Here is a 23,484-nt window from a genome sequence, read left to right as displayed (position 1 = left end):
ATGCATTTCCTAGTGGCCAACCCTTTTAGAATACTTACTTGGAAATATGTCTCAATCACCAACAATCCCTTCCAATGTTAATTAAAACTATTTCAATATATGAAAATGAATTTTAAAAAAGCTTTTAATAATTAATCTGATCTACCACCCATATTGGCAACAGGAACTGACATTAGAGGACATTTACAAGAGGCAATTCAAGGTTATTCAACAACAGTCTTGCTGTTGTGCTCAACAGGAAGAAATGAAAGAGTAGTACTTGCAAGGAATAACCTTTTAATTAACAGTACGGTACCTCCCCTGTAGCACTTTGCCAAACTCCACACCAGATAAGCTAGCATTGCAATGTATTATTAAACAAAAATAACAGCAACAGAGATAATGCGTGGAAAAAAAAGTAGGAGGGCAACACAGAAAGCACTGGGATGCAGTGGCTTGTCAAAATGTCATTCGGACACTGCCTAAGAAGAAAGTGAACAAAGGATGGAAGCTCCAGAGAAAAGCACTATGAGTACAACGTTGTTCTGGAAGCATTAAAGCCAGTTCACAGGATATCAAATTATGTGCCAGATAACAGATTCCGTGTGGTTATCTATGTGCGTATGGTATACCACGCACCCTGGTCTTTTTTTTCTAAGTGGGGGGAACAATGCCTCTGATCCACACTTCTACCAATTCTCCTTCAAGGCAAGGAAATGGTTTGTTACTAGGGGCAGGCAATATTAGCTCTGTCTCCTCATAAGCAGTGGTTTCCAATCTGTGCACTGGGGAAAACCCTGTGGCTCTCCAGAAGCTTATTAGGGGTTATTCCAGGAGAAGATCAGTGGCTGAGAAGATTCCCTGAATGACAGTGTAACTCCTGCTACCACTCTTCCTTCGCCATGCATAGTGGAGTGTTGGGAATTTTCTTCTGGACCACAGAAGTGACAGCAACAGTGGAGAAAATTCAAGGGGCTGCACATAGCCTGTAGGCTGCAGGTTGCCCACTTGCGAGAACATAAGAAGAGCTGTGATGAATCCGACTAAAGGCATATTGAGTCCAGCATGCTGTGGTCAAGCAGTGGTCAAGCAGAAGCCTCTGGGAAACGCACAAGCAGGGCATTCGTAAAGTAGCACCGCCTCTGATCCTGGAGGTAATATAGCCACCATGACAGGAAAGGACCAAGAGCATCTGCTTTGCATGCAGGTCCCAGGTTCAGTCCCCAGCATCTCCAGGTCGGGCTGACAAAGAGTCCTTATCTCAGGGGTGGCGAACCTTTGGCACTCCAGATGTTGCTAAACTACAATTCCCATCATCCCCAGAAAGCATGGCCCATGGGCAGGGATGATGGGAGCTGTGGTTCAGCAACATCTGGAGTGCCAAAGGTTCGCCACCCCTGCCTTATCTGAAACTCTGGAGGGCTGCTGCCCGTCAGTGTAAACAATACTGGGCTAATGGGCCAATGGTCTAACTCAGTATCAGGCAGCTTCCTCTGTTCCTGTGATGAGTGTGTTGTAGGGCATGTGTTCTAGGGCAAGGGGACAGTGCCCTGAACTGAGTGCATCTAGAACATCTCTCTCCCAGCATCCTGCACAAAACATCGTTTGCTCACCACAGGGGTTCCATGGCAGACACTCAGCGGGTTCCTTAGCAGACAAGCCAACCCAGAATGAGCTCCTCGGAGACAGACAGCCTGCAAGCCCTATAGGAGGCACTGTAAACGACTGGGGATGAAAGCACAATTGGGACTGTTGTAGGGTTAGGGTTTCGCTGGCATGGGAGAGGGAGGGGATGGGCTTCCCCCATTTTTTTGTGGTGCAGCTTCACTGCAAGGTCGCCTTCACTTCTTTGGAGCCAGGTCCTCACAGACTGTCATAGGCAGACCTTGAAGAACACAGGTGGGCAACGAGGCTGAAGATACCTGGAATGCGGGTGAGAAAGAGGGTGGAAAATTAAATAAAAGTAGAATGCTCTCATGAAATGAGAGCCTGCCTTACATTGCAGTAACACCTTCTGTTAATGCAAGTGTGACCCCACACTCACCCTGGGACTGAGTGCCTCTCTGCGGTGGTGGAGAGTTTGTTTCTGTCTAATGGAGTTTGTTTTTAAAGGACCTATGGACAAAGGGCCAACCAGCATGTGCAGAGTGCCTTTCTTTTGTGAAGGGAATGCTTCCTTGCTTGTCCAGATTGCCTGCAGGACTGTTGCTGCAGGATGCAGAATCCTGAACCTCAGCTAGCTTGCCAGGGGAGCAGTGTCCCTGGACAGTTTGCTGTCCTGGGAGGGAGGTTGCAGGCAGTAATTTGGATGGTGGAAAGAAGCTCCGGCTCTATTCAGTGCCTGGCAGGCTGTTTCACCTTCACAAGGGCTGAAAGACCACCATACATGTCACACATGTGGAACGCTAACCTGGTGCCACCTGCCTTGCATGATCCTTGTACTAAGAGGTTGGGTTCCATGTGCCAGCACAAAGGCATGTGCATTAGCATTTACAATGCACAGCCTACACAGCACACACATGCACATTGTTACACATGTGATACCTTAGTGCACACAGGTGTGAGCAAGAACAGCTTAAGTGTAATTTTTCCTCTTGCTTTGCAGAACCTCCTGTATGAACTTGCTCAGGTTCTAAAGTGATTCAAGAAGACCTTTTTCAGAGACTTGCTGAGGTTAGTAGGGTGGCAACTGCCTATCAGGCCTTCTCAGTGGTGGCTCCCCATTCCCAAACATGTGGTCAGTGTGGTGTGTGGCCATGCATCAACTGCAAGTGGTGGAACTAGTCCATGTGGCCCTTCTGCCTGTGCTTTGAACATGCCCTATTGGCATAGCCATACATTAGACTTTTATTCAACTTAACCATCCCCTTTTCAGTCCATGGGCTCACCAGTACAGGTGAAGTTTCAACTTCTCCGTTTGTCATGAAAATTCATCCACAAATTTCTGCTAATATACAGATTTGTATACAATTTTGCATAACATACACATTTTTGTAAAGCAATATTCTGTAACGTAATGCATTCTAATGTTATTTTCACAAATATATGCATTCTCTTTGCATGCTTTACCCTACCCTTTATGCATTTTTGTACAGATTACTTGATTTGGAGAAGTGTACATTTCAAAGGATGGCTGCACTTCAGTTTCCTGCATTGTTTTGGAAAGTGCACATTAGATAGGTTTGCCCTTAAATGCAAACTGAATCAGATTTTTCCCACATCCCCACTCACCAGTCAATAAGAGCATGGGAAATGCTGACCAGGCAAGGTAGAAGGACCACTCAAAGGTGAGCTGGATTTGAGGGTCCTTGTTCCTCCCCCAGGATTCAGCAGTGAACACGGCTACAGCAACGAGCGTGAAGATTCCTACAAAAAAGCAGAAAGGTCAGGGCAGCCAGCACAGCACTGATCCACACATGTGCTTTTGTCACCCGATGGCAGCATAAGGGGAGGGGGTTGGATGTATGTTGCAGATCTAATCAGTGATGGCTGGTGCCCACTGGGCATGATGGGGAGGAAGGCACGGAGCCCAACAGAGCCAGAACCAATGATAGGCAGACCCAGAACCAATGGCAGGTGGAGCCGACTAATTCTAGTTTTGTCTTCATCCTCCTCCCTGCTGAGGTCTATGAGGGACAACACTGAGACTACGGAGGAAGCTGTTGTACTGCCCGCTGGACTGATTGTAGGTAAGAAGACAGGGCGGGTGGGGGCTGGGGTAGGCTGATGTTGGTGGGGCAGTGCCCTACTTGCCCTAATAGGCCTTCCTCCACTGGATTGAGCACTGCAGAGAGAACTTTTGTACCACCTCAGTCACAGAACTTCTCAAGGCAGTCAGTTCAAGCATTCAAGGGCAAACAACATGTTATGCTAAAGGTGCATGGGTACAGCTACATCTGACTTTTTTCTTGCTTTAATTATGGGTGCAGGGGTGCCAACTAACATTAGGATTGCAGAGTAAAGGGAGGTTTATCCCTTTGCTGTTGGAAGTGGGGCAAGAACAACTCCTGTTTGGGTTCTTTTGTTTGTATTCCGGAAGGAAGATAGAGTCCGGGTCCTCCAGCTGGCTAGGCTTGCCTACCTTTATCTGTGCTGTTCTTTACCTTCCTTCCTTCCATTGTAAACTGATATGCTCAGGCCAGCGAAGCTGACCTGCCTCTCCTTCCTTTGTCTTCTTCCTCAACTGTCCGAGGAGAGAGGAGACATCTTTGTCTTTGCTCTCTCTCCTGATCCATGAGAGCAATACCAAAGTCTGGGCATTGCACCTCCAGCTTAATTCGAACTAGGTATACCTTTCCCATCTACTATGTATTTCTATGAATAAAGTAGCTTTTCTTATTTTACTCTTAAGTCTCAGTGATCTAAATGCAGGGTAAAAGCCTACTTCTAAGGGAATTACACACACTGGCACACACGCAGCTCATACACTAAAAGGTAAAGGTAAAGGTGTCCCCACACTTATAGTGCGAGTCGTTTCTGACTCTTAGGGTGATGTCTTGCAACATTTTACTAGGCAGACCATATATATGGGGTGGGTTTGCCAGTTCCTTCCCCAGCCTTTCTTTACCCCCCAGTATATGCCGGGTACTCATTTTACCGACCACGGCTGGATGGAAGACTGAGTGGACCTCGACCCCTTTTACTGGAGATTCGACTTCCTCCATCCGTTGGAATCGAACTCCAGCCGTGAGCAGAGCTTCGGCTGTGTTACCGCCGCTTACCACTCTGCGCCACAGAGGATCATACACTATTTCTGGATATTTCCATAACATTCCCAACCATGATCCTCACAAAAAAATCCCACCCCTCCTCACAGCTATGAGACATAGTGGGGGGGGGGACTCCAGTTGACACCAATAGACACTGTGCCCGTCCTGAGGAATGGCACATTGAATGCCCCTTGATCTAAGGAATATGGCCACAGTTGAGTGCCAGTTATCAACAAGATCCACAAAAATGCAGGAACTCTGGCTTTATTGAGGCTTTGACCCTTAGCCCAGCCTCACACTCCCTTCCCCAGGTAATAGAGCTCAAATTCCCCACAAGATAGCAAAATAATAGTAAGCCCTTTTCAGTGACTTCCACCTTGTCTTGTTCTGGACTGAGGTTCTCTCCCAAGACAGCTGCTGTAGACACCCAGTCTGGTCCCAGTGCATATAGCAGATTGGTGATAGAGTCTTCGCCAGCTACTAGCCCTGCAGCACTCCATCAAGCCCTTTCTCTGGGCTATGGGGCTTGGGATATGACAAGTCCAGCAGTCCTCTTGCTGGCCTCTTCTTGGGATCCCCTGGGTCACGCTCAGTGGGTCAGTCCCCAGAGGGTTGGGGTAGCAGGGGAAGCCTGTTCTCAGGACCCCCTGTGCCTCTCCTAGTGGTGTGGGAGTGCCCATAAAGCATCTTGAAATATTTTAATCTTCCAGGTTAGCCTTACAGGATAAAAAAAAAATCTGGGTTGCGTATCCAACGTAGCATTAACTTAAAGTCACTTAGCAGTATACTTGCTCTGCTGATGAAATGTTTTGCACCAGTGGAACGTTGTTGCACATGAGAATGCATAAACAGATTAAGAACTTAAGAACACAGGAAGGGCCTGGTGGCTGGGTCAGGCCAATGGCCCATCTAGTCCAGCATTCTGTTCTCCCAGTGGCCAACCAGATGCCTATGGGAAGCCCACAAGCAGGACCAGACGGCTGGTAACTTTGTTGCATAATCTCACAATCTGTTGTGCAAGGAGTTTCCACTAGCACCACTGTTGCTTTAGATTCCTCTGGTGAGTAACGGTAAATCTCACCCGTCTGCTAGAGCAAGGGCCTTTTCCTTTTACAAGGTCTCTCTCCCAATCCTTGGGCCATATCACGTCCCTCCAGATGGTGATACTCACATCCTATGTAGCACAAACATCCATGACCAGCCTCTTCTCTTTGGCACACCTACCGGCTATGAAGGCAGCGATGGAAGTAACGAAGGGCCCGCTGATGGTGCCGCAATCCCAAGGCATGATGGAGGGAATAAGAAAAAGGACCAATGCCAACGCCACCAGGGAGGCCAAGATCAGGAATGCACGCGTGGCAATAATGTATTCTGCGAATGAAGCCATGAGTGCAAAGGGTTATCTGGGGACTTCATTCCTCATAAAAGTAACCCACCAGAAACCAACAGCCTCCAGAAATAAAGAGATTGGTTATATTCTCAGAGTAGACCCATTGTAATCAATGGCATTAAGTAGCTTGTCCACTGATTTCAGTGGGCCCATACTCGGAGTATGACTAATGCCGGATATCACCCAAGATATGCAACCTTAGCTTGAAGGTTAGTTCGGGGATGGTGAACCCCAGGCCTGGGGACCAAATGTGGCCCTTCTGGCCTCTCTGTGTGACCTGTGGGACTAGGGTTGCCAGGTTCATGGCCTGAGACTGATCCTGTATCTTTAGGAGAAGAGAAAGTCAGCCAAGTACAGGTGTTTTTGCAACCCTGTAATGGGAAAAACCACAAGGTGGAATTCTCCCTTCCCCTGCACAACTTTTAAAGATACAGAAGACCTCTTGGAGGCCAGACCTGGCAACAAGGAGGTCTTCTGTATCTTTAAAAGTTGTGCAGGAGGAAGGGAGAATTCCACCTTGTGCTTTTTCCCATTACAGAGATGCAAGAACACCTGTACTTGGCTGACTTTCTCTTCTTCTAAAGATGCAGGATCAGTCTCAGGCCAGGAACCTGGCAACCCTACGTGGGACTCTCTCTAGGCCACACCCCGTGTCTCCAGATCATGACCCTTTCTGGCCATGCTTCAACCCACCAAGTATTTCTTGATCAAACCAGGCCTACCTTTTGGTCTATATATTGTAATTGTTTATATTAATGTACGTCGCCTAGAGTGGCCATTCGGCCAGATAGGCGACTCACAAATAAAATTTTATTATTTTATTATTATTATTATTATTATTATTATTATTATAGCTTCCATTGCATCTGTCTGTGTAGCATCAACATCTGCTACTACAAGCAGGACTGGTGCAAGGCATGGTAGCACCTAAGGTGAGGATCTGCAAACACTCTCCTCCCCACTGCTCCTCCTCTCCCTTGCTTCTACTCCTACTCCTCTCCCCCTTACTTTTAAAATGCTTTGCCTCTGCTAATGCAGCCACATGATCCCTCCGTTTCCTCTCACCCACCTAAAAGCATTGGAGAAAAGCAAGCACTAGAGAAATGGAGTGAAGACTTTTTTTCTTCCCTTTTCATTTTATCAGTGGATTGGGTTAGTACAGAGTTACAGGGGGGAAACTGTGATAGCTTCTGTTTGTCATGTGAACCATGCAAATTTAAAGGAGATGTGAATAGCACCAAACATACAGTAAACCACTGTGTAGATGAGCCCTCTGTGAGAGGGTTTTCTAACAGCTGCCAGCACCCTTAACAAACTATAGTTCCCAGGATTCTGTGGGGGAAGCCATAACTATTTAAAGTGGTATGATTCTGCTTTAAATGTATAGTGCAGATGGAGCCAGCCTCTTGTGCATTGTGGATTTGTGAGGGGATATTTACTGAGATCTTTTGGGAGCACCACAGGAGGTGCTGTCAGGCATGCAGGGGCTCATGGGCACAACATTGGTCACCCCTGATCTCTAACCCTGGGGACTGATTTACAAAATTCTGCTCCATCATTGACAGTGCCTTGCCGCCATGCTCCTTACCATTAGCCATATCTGGCGCAAAGCAGTGTCCATCTATGCACACTTGCCAGAGGCCACTGTGGACGATGCTGCTTGGCCCGTAGGCCACTAGCCAGTAATTGGTGGTCAGTGCAATCAACAAAAGGACAATGCTGATGGAAGCCACCAGTATGCTGAAGATTCTGCAGGGCACCATCCTTACAATGGTGGTCTTGGGAAATTACCCCTTTTGGCTGGTTTCTTGCCTGGAGGAAATCTGAGGGGAGGAAATCAAGAGAATGGGATTTAACACAATAGCAGAAAACATGGAAATGACATTTGGCTAATAGGTGCAAAATGCAAACAGCCTGCTGCCAAACAGAGAAGCGTCAAACAAATGTTGGGTTGTAACTGGAAATGTGGAGACAGGGAAACATGACTCCACATTAACAAAAGGGGGAGAACAGTTCACAGTGATGTGAGAGAGGCTGGGTGGCTCATTTGCACCAAACTATTATTGGGTTGGTGGGTGGGTGGATGGAAAATACAGTAATACCTCAGTTAACAAATCCTCCGGTTAACAAATTGTTTTTGGGTGCGGGGGGGTGCACACTCTGATATAGTCAGAATGTGGCTCCTTGTCTACTGGATTGTGGCTGTTGCAGGCAGCTCTCTGACACATGGCTAGAATGGCCTCCTTGCCAGGTGGTGCCGATACCTCCATAGTAAACAGTGCTTCGGGTGCCTTGGAAGCACTGTTTGTTGCAGACGCATCTGCTCGAGTGTAGGGGAGGATGGCAGAGAGAGAGAGAGACCAAGCACAGGGTGGTGGTGGTGGTGGTGGTGGTGGCGGTGGCAGACCCTTGCCTACGTGCTCGAGTGTAGCAGGAGAACTGTGGTCAAAGCTGTAGATTCCTATAGCAATATGCTACATGATAAAAGAAATAAGGCAAGGCAGGCATCTCTGGATGCATTTGGGAAGAAGCCCTCAAGTGATCAAGGCTTACATGACCTGGTTGTTTCGTTTCAGACATGCATATTGTTAGATTTGAATAAATAGTTTGCTGAAATATGTTGCTCTTCTTTTTTTGTGGTGTAGGAATCTATCCCTGTTCTTTCCACGTTATTCCTACCTCTAGTACCAAGTTTCTGTTAAAGAAGTAGTGTCCAGTACTTCATTCTGAAGTATTATTGTAGTATCAGTGGCCTTTTTTAATCTGCAACATGCTGTAAGGTAGGGATGGAAAACCAAGGGCCTGAGGGCCAAATGCAGCACTCCAGGCCTCTCTATTTGCCCTCTGGACTTTTCCCAGGCCACACCCCTTCTCCAGAAACACCCCCTCTTCCCAGGCTCATCAGGTCTTACACAAGCTCTGATCTTCCCCTGCAGGGGTAGTGGATAGATTAAGATGGTCCAGCCCCGGAGACTAATAGAATCCACTCGATTCCTGAATGCCCTGAGGGAGTTCTCAGTAGACACAGTAGGTGACCCTGTTGAAGCCCTTGTCACACTGTGGAACAGCAAGGTGCGTCGGGCTCTTAACATGATTGCCCCTGAGTGCCCTTTCCGGCATTGTGGACCCCAGTTTTCACCTTGGTACACCAGTGAGTTAAGGGCAATGAAACAGGCTGGATGACAGCTAGAGCACAAGTGGCAAAAGATGTGATGTGAGGCGGATCAGCCTTGAGTAAAACATCATAACTGTGCCTACTGTGTGGTGGTGAGGGCAGCAAAGAAGGCCCACTTCTCTGCCACCATCACATCGTCAAGTAGCCATCCAGTGGAGCTTTTCTGTATTGTCAGAGGTCTGTTGACATCTGCTCCAGGAAATGGAGTTTTAGACCCTTTGGAAGCCCACTGTGAATTGTTTGCAAGGCACTTTGAGGGTAAAGTTGCTTGCCTCCATAGCAATCTTGATGTCCCATCCACATCTACTGTAGGTCTCCCAGTGAGATGTCCAGTGCAACATGTGGGCTCTCCAACACTGGAGATATTCAAGAGGCAGCTGGACAGCCACCTGTCAGGTGTGCTTTAATTTGGATTCCTGCACTGAGCAGAGGGTTGGGCTCGATGGTCTTATAGGCCCCTTCCAACTCTATGATTCCATGATCCTTTCAGGGATGTTTGTCTGCATCGAAAATCTTCTCATTCAGGAGCTCCCAATGAGATTTCAAGGAACCCCAGTTTTCCCCTTGCATGTGTGGCATCAGCATGTGACATCCTTGGGCAGTTTTCAGAGCCCCAGCTTGGAGCTATGGGAGTAAAGTACCGATGCTTGCAACAAGTAACTTGAACCAGTGGGAGGCTTTACTTCCTCCCTTCTCTTCCTTTCTTTGTTAGTCAGAGATAAGTGACTCTGAGTGCAAGTCTCATGGCTCTAAAATGGCCCCATGTACTGTATATCTGCAGTCAGAATGACTTTAATTCCCAGTAGTAATAAACCTTACGTTTCTTTATTCTGTCAACTACCAGTCTTACCGGACTATTTATTTCTGCACTCTGCTGTAATACATACCAAATTCCAGTAGGAGCCACTGTTTAAATTTCCCACAATGCCTTGGAGCAGTGCTACACAGCTTGCTGCTGTTACACCAGGTAAGATCAGGCTGCAGGCTCCGACGTAGGAGGGAGCCCACCAGATGGTGCTTGGCCGAGGAACCCCTCAGCTTTGGAGTTGCCTTTGCCCAGGGCTCCCCAGGACAACGTTTGAAAGCCACTGGCTGGAGGGGTATGATATAAATGCAATCAACAAAAAAACTGGCTCGTTCTGGAGAGAATGAGGGGGTTTGAGGCTGGTGGTTATGGCAGCTTGCAGAGTCAACTTTGTGCTGAACCTCAAGCCACTTCCTGGAACATTTTCTGTTCACACCTATGATGTCTGGATGACATCAACAGAAACCTGAGCCTGACACCTGATCTCCGCATGCAGCAGAATGTGGTGATGGAATGGACTGCAACACTTCAGACCTCAGGTGAGGTGGCAGGGGTGCAATCACACTTCTGAATACTCCCACTGCAGTCAAAAGTCCCTGCAAGCAGAAAACCAGCATGGGCAGGACTTTTCCTCTTGAAATGCTTTTTATAGAATCATAAAATAGTAGGCCATCGAGTCCAACCCCTTCCTCAATGCAGGAATTCAACTTAAAGTGTACCTGACAGATAGAATAATAGAATAGTAGAGCTGGAAGGGGCCTAAAAGGCCATTGAGTTCAACCCTCTGCTCAGTGCAGGAATCCAATTTAAAGCATATCTGACAGGTGGTGGTCCAGCTTCTTCTTGAATGCCTCCAGTGTTGGAGAGCCCACCACTTCCCCAGGTCATTGGCTCCATTATGGTACCACTCTAACAGTTAGGAAATTTTTCATGATGTTCAGTCAAAATCTGGCTTCCTTGAGCCCATTATTCCGTGTCCTGAACTCTGGGATGATCAAGAAGAGATCCTGGCCTCTGCTCTGTGACAACCTTTCAAGTACTTGAAGAGTACAAATAGCTTTTTAAAAATGTAAATAAAAAAATATGTGCTAGCATTCAAAAGTGATATTTGTCAAGTGAAGTGGTACAGTCCTGCCATGTCTATACACGTAAATTATACACTGCATCCCTAGCCTTGGTTAGAGGCACTTACACATCACCAAAAGAGAAAATATGTAGTAACCAAAGGGCGGGGGGACAAAAGAGGACATCAATCTCCATAAAAGCTGCATATGTGTGTGTGTGTGTGTGTGTGTGTATAGAATTTATTCGTCGCCCATCTGGCTGGCTGTCCAGCCACTCTGGGTGACGTACAGAATAGGCATACAATACCTAGGCATTAAAAATCTAAAAACAATGAGGATAAAATCTAGCCCACCCGAAAAGCCTGCCTGAAGAGCCAGGTCTTCAAGGTCCGGCGGAAACTCATCATAGAAGGGGCATGGTGGAGATCATTTGGGAAGGAGTTCCACAGGGTGGGGGCCACAATTGAAAAAGCCCTCTCTCTAGTCCTCACCAGTTTGGCTGCTTTGACTGATGGGATGGAGAGAAGGTCTTTTGAGGCTGATCTTGTTGGGCGGCATAGCTGATGATGCTGGAGGCGCTCCTTTAGATAGACTGGGCCGAAACCGTATAGGGTTTTAAAGGTCAAAACCAACACCTTGAATTGGGCCCGGTAAGCAACTGGTAATGTATGTGTAATGTGTATGCTAATGTACGTGTATACACCCATATTTAGAAATGATTACAATAATTTCAGTAGAATACAATACATCTCACCAGAGAGGGGGAAGACTGTGAAGAGGTGCCTTCTGTGTCTGCTCAGTCTGTTGTCTAGATGCTGCTGTTGATGGGCAACTTCAAAATGCAGGTGAAGGAGAAATTCAATTTGGTTCGCATTTAAAGCTGCATTTCTCAAATGCACAGTTTCCAAAACAATATGAGAACTGAAACATAGCCATCCTTCAAAATCTGCAGTGACAGATCTGCCATGTCATCTCTGTTTAGGGCCTGGGTAACTTTCAACAAGGCTGAATGGGCTGCGGGAGTGCTGTGCACTCAGCTCGTGTTTTGGCACTTCACTGAATTTTGTGACAGAGTTCTCCAACCAAACAATGTTTTTTAAAAACACCTATATTGGAGGATGGGGATGTACATAAAATTGAAAAGATTAGTGGAAATAGCCTACAAAAATGCATTATATTAGGGAAAACTGATCGCAAAAATATGTACATCAGTCTAAACTGCATGCAAAAATGTGTTTATTAAAAGAAATTCACACTAATATACTGATGAATTTTCACTAGGTTTTTTTTAATTGCTGTAGAAATGGGGAGAACTGAATGTAAGATTAAAAGAATGAGAAATTGAGAGGAACTGAAAATGACAGATCCATCCATCCCTACTGAACATTATTCTCTTCCTCTCCAGCTCAGTTTTAAATGGCTTTAAAGGTGCTGAAAGGAGGCAGGGGGCATTGCAAAGCTTAGGATTGCCAGGTCACAACCCAGAGTCCTTTCCTTATCTTTTTAACAGCTCTGCAGTTTTGGAACAGGCATCCTCACCTTTTTCTACTCCAGTCCTACCCCTCCTTCACTCTATTTGTGGAGCAATTCTCTGCACTCTGGCAGGCAAAGGCAGTAGCGATGAATTGGACATTTGGAAAGGAGGAGAGATCTATTGCATTTCTAACAGTTGTGCCGACAGAGCAATTCTTCTGGCATGGATGGCATCTCTCTGTTCTGCAGTGACAAGATTTTGACACTTGCCAAAATTGCCTCTTCTATACCACTAATAAAAAAATGCAAGAGACTTGTCCCCCAATGTATACAATCAAGTATGGGGCAAAGGATGGATGCTAGGATGCCAGATCACCACCTTTAGGGCTGTGTGGAGCCATTGAAGAGAGATGAGAGTTCTCTGGGTTGCTAGCTAGCAACCCTAGCTGAATTGGGGTTTGGGAACTGGGTAGCAATGCTTCTCTATAAATGCAACGAGGAAGGAATATAAGGACAGCATCCAAGGGGCTCACTTACTGCCCTTGGAATTCTCCCCACTCCCCAAACCTTATTCCAGCACGGCCATGCTGGCTGGGAACCGATACTAATTGCAGCTCCAAAGTATTTGGAGGGGCAACAGCTTGGGGGGAAAGGCTGCCTTATTGTCTACTAAGGGAGGATTAGAGAGGAACAGAGTTGTTGCCATCCTTACCTGGCTCTCCTTGCAGAAAGAATCTCTGTTTGGCCAGATACTGACAGTGATAAGCCCAGAGCAGGAAGTATTCTGTAGGGAGGGAGGTGCTGGTCTGAGGTTGATGGTAGAAAGAAGGGCTCGGGGGTCAGGAGAACAGAGCTGTGGCTGCAAAAGATGAAACGAAAGGAGCTTTTGAAATTGAGGTTAGCTTCCTTCACACCCTTTGTTGGCCTTCTTGTCTAATCTGCCTCAGTTCAAGTGAATATTTTCTTGTGTTCTTTCTCTGTCCCTCCCCTCTTTCTTTTTTTCCTGTGTTTGACTCCCCTGTGTGCCACGTCACCCCCACCCTTTTTTTTTCTTATCACCCATCCTGGGGAAGCAGTGTTCATGGGAAGATTAATGCATATGTGGTTTCTGTGGGAAGAAGCTGCCATCTTCTTAGGGCCAGTCCAAGACATGTTGCTCCGTGAGCCAAAGCGCATAATCAACCTCATCATTTCATTTTTTCCCCCTATCCTTCACCATCAGGTCCCAGGGTGGGTTACCACCGTTTAAAATTTAGTATTAAAAGCAGTTGAAAACAAATGACACTCAGAGGAATAGGGTGGGTCCAGAAAATATATATGTTACTCTCAGTTGTCAAAGATCCAGGTAAAGAGGTGCACCTTCAGCATACAGTGGAAACTATATAATGTAGGTACCAGACACACCTCTGTGGGGAGGGAATTCCACAACTTTGGGGCTACCACAGAGAAAGCCCTCTCCCAGGCCACTACTCCCCACGCTTCTGAAGGCAGTGGAACTACCAAGAACTACCCTGTGCTCATCTTAACATCCCCCGAGTCAGATTCCACATATAAAAGCTGACTGGGTTGGCAGCTGAATCTGATTTCAACCTTGGCACTGGGACACCATTCTCCCACTGTGCCTGAGGGTTGAAGGTTAGCTTAGGGGGTCCATGGCAGGCTGCATGGTACACAGAACTCTATCTTCCAAAATTTTGTCACCCCTCCCAGAATCTCAAGTCAGTTGCCTTACTCTGCCCAATGGTAGGGCCGGCTCTATATCATCTAGCCCATTCTTATTAAGGGCAGCATATTACCCTCATTTCTAGGGATGACAACTATTTTTTTAAATGGCCTTGCACTTTTGCTTTTAGTATCAGCCTGACACACCGGCTGACATGAAGATGGATCAGCATCACCTGTTTATTGCCTGCACATAAGGACAGAAATATCTCTCCATTTCTCATTTTTCTAATGTTGAGTTCTCTGTATTTCTGCAGCAAATTGTGTTGTTGTTTTTTAAAAAAATCCTCATGAAAACTCTTCAGCATTGTAGTGTGAATTTCTCCTAATAATCACATTTTCGTATGCAGTTTTGACCAATGTACACATTTCTGCAAATAATTTATCTTAATATAATGCATTTCTGTATGTTATTTTCACCAATATATTCATTTTTATGTACATTTTCCCCAACACATACATTTTGTATACATTTGTTGGAGAACTGCATCTCAAAATTTGAGTAAGTGCAAATTTGTTTCAGAAAGGGCAATTTTGATAGATTTGGCTTTAAATGTAAACTGAATTGAATTTCTCCCTCTCTGCTCACTAGGGTGCTTTTTCAAGGCAGAGGAGCAGAGACAGTAAAAATGTTGACATTTCTATCCACTATACAATCAACAATGAGATTTGTCGCTTTCTTCCCCTGACAGGGCTCCCGTGCCTTTTAGAAATCTAACAGGCAACAGTATCACAAGTATCGCACATCCATCATGCTGGGAAACACTTAATCTGTCACATTTTTTTGGCTGTTGTGCTGTTGCCATCTGCTTTTTCAGAGCAGGGCAGAATCAGTTGGTGGTGGTGTTGACCATTGAACCGCACTGTGACTGAGTCTGTTTTCCATCAAGTCTGCAAAACTGTAACTAGGGGGAGTTATGTCTTAGCCCAGTCTGGGAACGGACTGCCAAGGCCGTTGCTATGGTAACCATCTGATAGACTGGGAAACTTCTAACAGAGTCTGTAAGTTGTGTTTTCTGTGTATTGCCTCTGAACTGAGAGGTTCTCTTCTGTGTACCTTTGGAGAGAGATGTACCAGAAGGGGGGGTGACTGAAGAAACTCTACATGTATTTACTCTTAAGCCTTAAGCCATAATGTGTTAATAAAGACTCTTAACATGCTCTATTGCTCTGAAGAAGTTTCTTTTTTTTTTGTAATAATTTTTATTATTCAATTTTTTATAAAACAGACACAACAAAATCAAACAAGAAAAACAATACAGCAAAAATAAAAAGAGAAAACTTGACTTCTGATTTGTTATAGATCAGCTATAGGTACATAATATATATCAAACTTGACCCCTAAAACATACAAAGTTCACTTTTTTCCATAGTCTATCTTGATTAATCATCAAATCCCATTATCATCATTTCATTTTTTTCTTTCAACAAAAAGTCCAAAAGAGGCTTCCATTCCTTAAGAAATGTATCTGTCGTTTTTTCTCTGAGAAGGCATGTCAATTTGTCCATCTCGACTAAGTCCATTAGTTTCAATAGCCATTCTTCCATTGTTGGTATTAATTCCATTTTCCACTTTTGTGCATATAATAATCTTGCTGCCGTGATCATATATAATATTATTCTTCCATATTTCTTTTCTTTTTGTTTACCCATAAAGCCCAATAGAAAAAATTCTGGCTTTGACTGAATATTTATCTTCAAGATTTTTTGCATCATCCTACCTATCTGTGCCCAGAATGATTTTGCCTGTGCTCAGAATGATTTTGCCTGTGCCCAGAATGATTTTACCTAGAAGTTTCTTGCTCAACTTAACTCCGTAATGTATGCTGTTTCACGCAACAACGCACACACGTCAACAGGGGTTATGGGCCCAGATCCACAGCGCATTACACGGGAGTAAGTTGCTGGTCCGAACGGCAGACGGAGTTCCAGAGAGGGCAGCTTGATTGATTGTACCAGACGGAGGTGAGCAACATGGCTGTAAACCTGTCTGGGGGAGGCTTGCCAATGGAACGGCTTAATGAAAAGAATTATGGCAGCTGGAAGCCGAGGATGCGGGCTTTGCGGATAAAAGAGGATTTATGGGACACAATAGATGGACCCACTCCGGCGGTACTGACTGCGGCCTGGACGCGTAGAGATCAGAAGGCGCAGGCTTTTATACTTCTGGCTCTATCTGACTCTCAACTGCTACACGTGAGAGATGTTACAAACGACAAACAGATGTGGGACGTGTTGGAGGCTCTTCATGTGCAACAGACTGCGGAATCTAGATTGTGTTTGGCACGGAAGCTTTATCAAATGCGCTTCACGGGTGAGTGCGAAATGAGTGAGCATCTCACGGAATTCAGACGCCTGTTTGCTGAGCTGACGGACTGAGGCGTCGAACACTCTGAACTTCAGAAGACCTATCTGATCCTGGCTTCGCTCGATGGGACTTGGAATAATATGGTCATGGCTTTTGAAGCCATGCCTGACGGAGGTCTGAACGTTGCATTTATTGAGGAAAAGCTGACCCAGGAATGGCAGCGGAGACAAGAGGCGAAAAGTGCTGAGGAAAAGCAAAGAGCCAAGCTGAAAGAAGAAAGCAGCTGCAGACAGGAAAACAAGCGGGAGCAGCAGCGGCTGAAGTCTTGTTTTGCCTGTGGGGCTCGTGGGCATCTCCAGAAAGACTGTGCAATCAAGTGAAACTCCAGGGATGGAGGCTTGAAGCAGGGAAGTGTGAACTTTGTTTGTAAACAGCAGCCACAAACTTTAGCACCTGTTAACTGGCTAGTTGACAGCGGGGCAAGCCATATATTAATCAAAGACAGAAGTTTGTTTTATGCTTCAGAAGAAGTGCAAGATTTTGTGCAACTTGCTGATGGATCACATAAATGGGTGGAAGCCCGTGGACTGGTGAGATTTAATAAACTTGGGATAATGTCAGAATGTTTGTTTGTTCCGGAATTGGCTCATAACATATTGTCAGTCAGAAAACTGGTGAGTTGTGATTTTTCTATATTGTTCCACAAAGACCAATGTTATATAATGAGGGGAGATCAAGTGTGTTTGCAGGGAAGCCTTAATGATTCACAGTTTGTAATAAAGAGCAGTCAAGCAGGGTGTGCTGTGTTAAACGCTGAGACACAGGTACATCAGGGCTGCGTTCATGAATGGCATCAAAGGCTGGGGCATGCAAACCTTGACACGATTAAGAAAACCCCCATGCATAGTGAAAACATGAAATTGAAGGATTGTGGACAGATAATGGATTGTGATTCTTGTCATAAAGCTAAAATGACTATTGCACCAATTAACCGGGAGGCTGAAAGAACCACAACAGCTCCCTACCAGCTAGTTCATGTTGATTTATCAGGGCCAATAAATGCTTCATGAGGAGGTGCGAAATTCTTTATGGTACTGGTTGATGATTTTACGAAATACACTCATGTTTATTTGCTTAAGCAGAAAAGTGAAGCTGAGCAAAAGCTGAAACTGTTCATTAAGAGAATCGAAACTCAACATGACGTCACTGTGAAAGCGATTCATTCAGATCAGGGAGGGGAATTCACAAGCAAAGCGTTAAGTGACTTCCTTGAGAGTAAGGGAATACGCCAGACTTTCACAGCTCCTTTTAGCCCGTTTTCCAATGGATCTGCTGAGAGAAAAAATAGGGTGCTTCAGGAAGCAATGAGAGCCATGCTGATGGATTGCAGTTTAGGGAATTCCTTCTGGGGAGAAGCAATTCTTTATGCGAATTACATTCACAATAGGGTATTACACAGTGCACTTGGAATGTCTCCTTATGAGAAAATCACTGGCAGAAAACCGAAAATACAACACATTCAAAAATTCGGGGCAAGGTGCTGGATCCACATTCCACAGGGAAAAAGGAGGGGCAAGCTTGCGCCCAGAGCACAGCAAGGTTTTGTTTTGGGATTTCAGAATGCATATTTCAGAGTTTGGTGTCCAGAAACACAGCAGTTAATTCTGAGCAGAAGCATTAAAGTCTCAGAAAAACCTTGGGATCAAAGGGAAACAGTTGTTCTTACAGGGTCAGATGACACAGAAAAACAATCATTTAAGCCAGATCTTGACATTAAAGTGGAAGGCACACAAATACCTCTCAGAGATGCTTTGAATGAGCTCATTTGTGCAAAACGCAGATCGAAGAAACGTAAGGCTGAGGAAATGGAAGCTCCTGCGCAGGCTGTGCCAAGCACAAGCACAGATGGGGGGGCCGAGAGAGCAGAGGCTCTGGTACCTTTAAGACATTCTACAAGATCAAATATAGGGAAACCACCTGAAAAATTCACAGTGGGGTTAGTATCCAGTCCTGGAATGCATAAACTGGTGGAAATGGATGCTGACACTTTGTATTTGACATGTGTACAGCCAAAGTTTGATTGAATAAAGTTCTAGCTAAATGTACAGAGATGTTCTGAAATGTACTGTAATGTACTGAGATGTAATTTTGAACTGTACTGAAATGTAAACTGTATTGCAAGATGTATTGGAGAAATGTATTGTTGTAATGAGTTACAGACATGATGGGAAAATGGGGGGATTGTTGACCATTGAACCGCACTGTCACTGAGTCTGTTTTCCATCAAGTCTGCAAAACTGTAACTAGGGGGAGTTATGTCTTAGCCCAGTCTGGGAACGGACTGCCAAGGCCGTTGCTATGGTAACCATCTGATAGACTGGGAAAGTTCTAACAGAGTCTGTAAGTTGTGTTTTCTGTGTATTGCCTCTGAACTGAGAGGTTCTCTTCTGTGTACCTTTGGAGAGAGATGTACCAGAAGGGGGGGTGACTGAAGAAACTACATGTATTTACTCTTAAGCCTTAAGCCATAATGTGTTAATAAAGACTCTTAACATGCTCTATTGCTCTGAAGAAGTTTCTTGCTCAACTTAACTCCAACGTAATGTATGCTGTTTCACGCAACAACGCACACACGTCAACAGGTGGTAGTGGTGGTTAGGAAAAAACCCTTTTTGTTGCATCCTGAAGGTCATCTAAGAGGTAGGAATGGTCACAAACACACCATGCATTTAAAGCATGTTTATGCTACTTTAAACAGTCATGGCTTCTTTCAATGTTTCTTGAGAACTGTAGTTTGTTAAGGCAGACCTCATAAGAACATAAGAACATAATGCCCATCACCCTTAACAAACTACAGTTTCTAGGATTGTCCATGACTGTTAAAGTGGTAAGAGTGCTTTAAATGTATGGTGTGGATGAGATGATTAGGATATTTTTTTTTGCTGCCATTTGGGCAAATAAATACTATTTATATCAGGGAGGTCCAAGATGGCTGCGAGGCAGAGCATAAGAACATAAGAACATAAGAAGAGCCTGCTGGATCAGGCCAGTGGCCCATCTAGTCCAGCATCCTGTTCTCACAGTGGCCAACCAGGTGCCTGGGGGAAGCCCGCAAGCAGGACCCGAGTGCAAGAACACTCTCCCCTCCTGAGGCTTCCAGCAACTGGTTTTCAGAAGCATGCTGCCTCTCACTAGGGTGGCAGAGCACAGCCATCATAGCTAGTAGCCATTGATAGCCCTGTCCTCCATGAATTTGTCTAATCTTCTTTTAAAGCCATCCAAGCTGGTGGCCATTACTGCATCTTGTGGGAGCAAATTCCATAGTTTAACTATGCGCTGAGTAAAGAAGTACTTCCTTTTGTCTGTCCTGAATCTTCCAACATTCAGCTTCTTTGAATGTCCACGAGTTCTAGTATTATGAGAGAGGGAGAAGAACTTTTCTCTATCCACTTTCTCAATGCCATGCATAATTTTATACACTTCTATCATGTCTCCTCTGACCCGCCTTTTCTCTAAACTAAAAAGCCCCAAATGCTGCAACCTTTCCTCGTAAGGGAGTCGCTCCATCCCCTTGATCATTCTGGTTGCCCTCTTCTGAACCTTTTCCAACTCTATAATATCCTTTTTGAGATGAGGCGACCAGAACTGTACACAGTATTCCAAATGCGGCCGCACCATAGATTTATACAACGGCATTATGATATCAGCTGTTTTATTTTCAATACCTTTCCTAATTATCGCTAGCATGGAATTTGCCTTTTTCACAGCTGCCGCACACTGGGTCGACATTCTCATCGTGCTGTCCACTACAACCCCGAGGTCTCTCTCCTGGGCGGTCACCGCCAGTTCAGACCCCATGAGAGTATATGTGAAATTCAGATTTTTTGCTCCAATATGCATAATTTTACACTTGTTTATATTGAATTGCATTTGCCATTTTTCTGCCCATTCACTCAGTTTGGAGAGGTCTTTTTGGAGCTCTTCGCAATCCCTTTTTGTTTTAACAACCCTGAACAATTTAGTGTCATCAGCAAACTTGGCCACTTCACTGCTCACTCCTAATTCTAGGTCATTAATGAACAAGTTGAAAAGTACAGGTCCCAATACCGATCCTTGAGGAACTCCACTTTCTACAGCCCTCCATTGGGAGAACTGTCCGTTTATTCCTACTCTCTGCTTTCTGCTTCTTAACCAATTCCGTATCCACAAGAGGACCTCTCCTCTTATTCCATGACTGCTAAGCTTCCTCAGAAGCCTTTGGTGAGGTACCTTGTCAAACGCTTTTTGAAAGTCTAAGTACACTATGTCCACTGGATCACCTCTGTCTATATGCTTGTTGACACTCTCAAAGAATTCTAATAGGTTACTGAGACAGGACTTTCCCTTGCAGAAGCCATGCTGGCTGTGTTTCAGCAAGGCTTGTTCTTCTATGTGCTTAGTTAATCTAGCTTTAATAATACTTTCTACCAGTTTTCCAGGGACAGAAGTTAAGCTAACTGGCCTGTAATTTCCGGGATCCCCTCTGGATCCCTTTTTGAAGATTGGCGTTACATTTGCCACTTTCCAGTCCTCAGGCACGGAGGAGGACCCAAGGGACAAGTTACATATTTTAGTTAGCAGATCAGCAATTTCACCTTTGAGTTCTTTGAGAACTCTCGGGTGGATGCCATCCGGGCCCGGTGATTTGTCAGTTTTTATATTGTCCATTAAGCTTAGAACTTCCTCTCTCGTTACCACTATTTGTCTCAGTTCCTCAGAATCCCTTCCTGCAAATGTTAGTTCAGGTTCAGGGATCTGCCCTATATCTTACACTGTGAAGACACTGTGAAGAGCAGATGTGAAAGACGCTGCTCCGTAGCTTAAAGAAAATTTACAAAGGAAAGGAGTTAGTATAACTGCATACCGGTACTATTTTTACATTTTTATCTTATTTACATAACTATTCTCTATTGAGAGAAACTTGGCAGAAAGTTGGACGCTTCGTACGTAAAACAAACAAGATAACGAATGCCTTCAACTTTGGAAGCTATGACAAGTAGATAAATAGAAACTGAAAACAAATAGAACTATTTAAATTTCTAATATTGCAAGTATGCCGGAGCTGGAGTAAGTAAAAGTTGATAGACTTTGCAATAGACTGGGTTAAAGATATACCCAACAATATGGTTCTCACCAGACAAAAATGCAAAGATTTAGGCATTACACCGGGTAAAGAAGATTTGCAATTGGCTAATGGAGGAAAGCAAGCAAAAATTACTTACTATTATCAACCAAACGAGAGTGTATCCAAGATAAAAGATAGGCAGAGTTGGAAAAAAAATTGATCCACGAAAGTCCAGCCATAGATTTTGCTGTAAACAACTTACCAACTTGGCTTCTAAACAATGAAGAGAACAACAGCTTTGTGAATTTAGATCAAGAAATTGAGGAAGAGGAGGGACAGGGAGCCTATCAAGATATGCCTTGGTATATGAAAGCGTTTAACTCGACAATAGGAACTGACGAGGGCTCAATGCCACCATTAGAATCCTCTGACTGCTACGAGGAGTTCAAAACCAGGCCGGTATCCATTGCAACGTATATGGAGGACTTAAAAGAACCAGAACAACTTATCCCACAAGTAACAACAATAAAGGATGATTGGTGCCAGATGGTGTCGCAATCACTTACCCAAATTGCTAAATTTGTGGCTGAAGCAAATTCTTTGCTAACGACGTTAACAGAAGTGACTGTAAAAAGGGATTATACCAATACAGAGTTAAAGACTATAAAAACAAGTACCCAGGCGTGTCAGACAACACAAGGGATAGATCTCCACCTAGTGGACAAAAAAGAGAAGAGTTTTAAGTTCCCAATCCAAGCCGTAAAAAAGAGTAAAAATGTCAAATCCATGAGGAGTCATCATAGCTGTCATATGAAATTTGAAAAACTTTTTAAGCTATTAGAAATACCGAAAGAGTCAACCAAAAAGAAGAAGAAAAAAAGGAAAAGAAAGAGAAAGAAAAAGAAATGTATGATAAAAACTAAAGATCTTACTGGAGCGGAAAACTCTCAATTAATCTCAAAAGAGAGCATACAGGGAACATCAAATAAGGAAGATAAGTCAGACAACTTTACTCCTATATTGCAAACTCAAGATGAGACTACACATGAACAGATAACAAGGAATATAGACAATATTAAATCTTCTCACTTAATTCATAACGATGGGTCATGGGATTTAATTTTAAGTGACAAAAAGTTGGCTATAATAAATTTTCCAAAACCGAAAGGATATTTAATGCAGAAAGAAAGAAAGGAACATCTAATAAAGATTGTGAATGAATCATCCCCTGGACTTATTTTGATGAAAGATATCGTAAACATTAGTTATCTCTTTTATAATTATATTAATGCAAGAGCTATTGTAACATTTCTGTCGAAAGACAAAACAAGTTCATTCTATGGTAAGAGAGAACTGCTATCAATGCACAATATACATATTGTAAGAGTTTTTGAAGATTTAGCCCCCCCACAAAGATTAATGGCACCTTCTTCTAATATTAACAAATTTCCACTTCTACCTAAAGAAGAAGTGTGGGATGTAAAGTCGATCATGCCGGATATAAAAGAGGAGACTAACAGTGATTCAAATCAATTCTTACCTGAAGAGCTAACTTTATTAGATACCTTTGCCACCTTACCCCTCGAGGCAAAGACAGAAATTTGGACTAAGCTTGAAAAATTAACGATAGCATTAAAATAAATGGAACATAATGATGAAACCCAGAATGTAGATACCCCTAGAAACAAGAAAAGTATAAATTATGTGATACCTGAGTTCACAGGGACCAAACAGGACACTAAAACTGAGAAAGAT

At 44.3% G+C, this 23,484-nt stretch overlaps 1 protein-coding gene across 4 annotated transcripts; it reads right to left on the bottom strand.

Moving 5' to 3' along the window:
• Window positions 1-106: 106 nt before the first annotated feature.
• On the bottom strand, window positions 107-22,395 carry LOC133370360 (protein NKG7-like). 4 transcript variants are annotated; one of them, XM_061596566.1, is made up of 7 exons: window positions 22,296-22,395; window positions 13,308-13,454; window positions 11,877-11,954; window positions 7,667-7,901; window positions 5,913-6,059; window positions 3,211-3,345; window positions 107-1,901 (listed from the first exon to the last, which is right to left on the bottom strand). In XM_061596566.1, the coding sequence occupies exons 4-7, from the start codon at window positions 7,839-7,841 to the stop codon at window positions 1,843-1,845; spliced, it is 516 nt and encodes a 171-aa protein (XP_061452550.1). In that variant the 5' UTR covers window positions 7,842-7,901; window positions 11,877-11,954; window positions 13,308-13,454; window positions 22,296-22,395; the 3' UTR covers window positions 107-1,842. The 4 variants fall into 4 exon arrangements, with proteins under 4 accessions (XP_061452550.1, XP_061452552.1, XP_061452551.1 ...); XM_061596568.1 differs by lacking the exon at window positions 22,296-22,395 and adding an exon at window positions 21,992-22,213; XM_061596567.1 differs by lacking the exon at window positions 22,296-22,395 and adding an exon at window positions 21,887-21,972.
• Between the last annotated feature and the right edge of the window lie 1,089 nt (window positions 22,396-23,484).

This window comes from Rhineura floridana, chromosome 15, assembly GCF_030035675.1.
Source record: "Rhineura floridana isolate rRhiFlo1 chromosome 15, rRhiFlo1.hap2, whole genome shotgun sequence".
Lineage (NCBI taxonomy): Eukaryota > Metazoa > Chordata > Lepidosauria > Squamata > Rhineuridae > Rhineura > Rhineura floridana.
This window is presented reverse-complemented; position numbering and strand designations above follow the sequence as displayed.

What these genes read in the sequence shown, in the direction of transcription:
- LOC133370360 (XM_061596566.1), bottom strand. Translation starts at nt 7,841, where the DNA reads ATGGTGCCCTGCAGAATCTTCAGCATACTGGTGGCTTCCATCAGCATT. An exon ending in CATCGCTGCCTTCATAGCCG is followed by an intron (nt 3,346 to 5,912) that starts GTAGGTGTGCCA and finishes GCTTTTTTGTAG; the next exon opens with GAATCTTCACGCTCGTTGCT. An exon ending in TCCCATGCTCTTATTGACTG is followed by an intron (nt 1,902 to 3,210) that starts GTGAGTGGGGAT and finishes CCCGCATTCCAG; the next exon opens with GTATCTTCAGCCTCGTTGCC.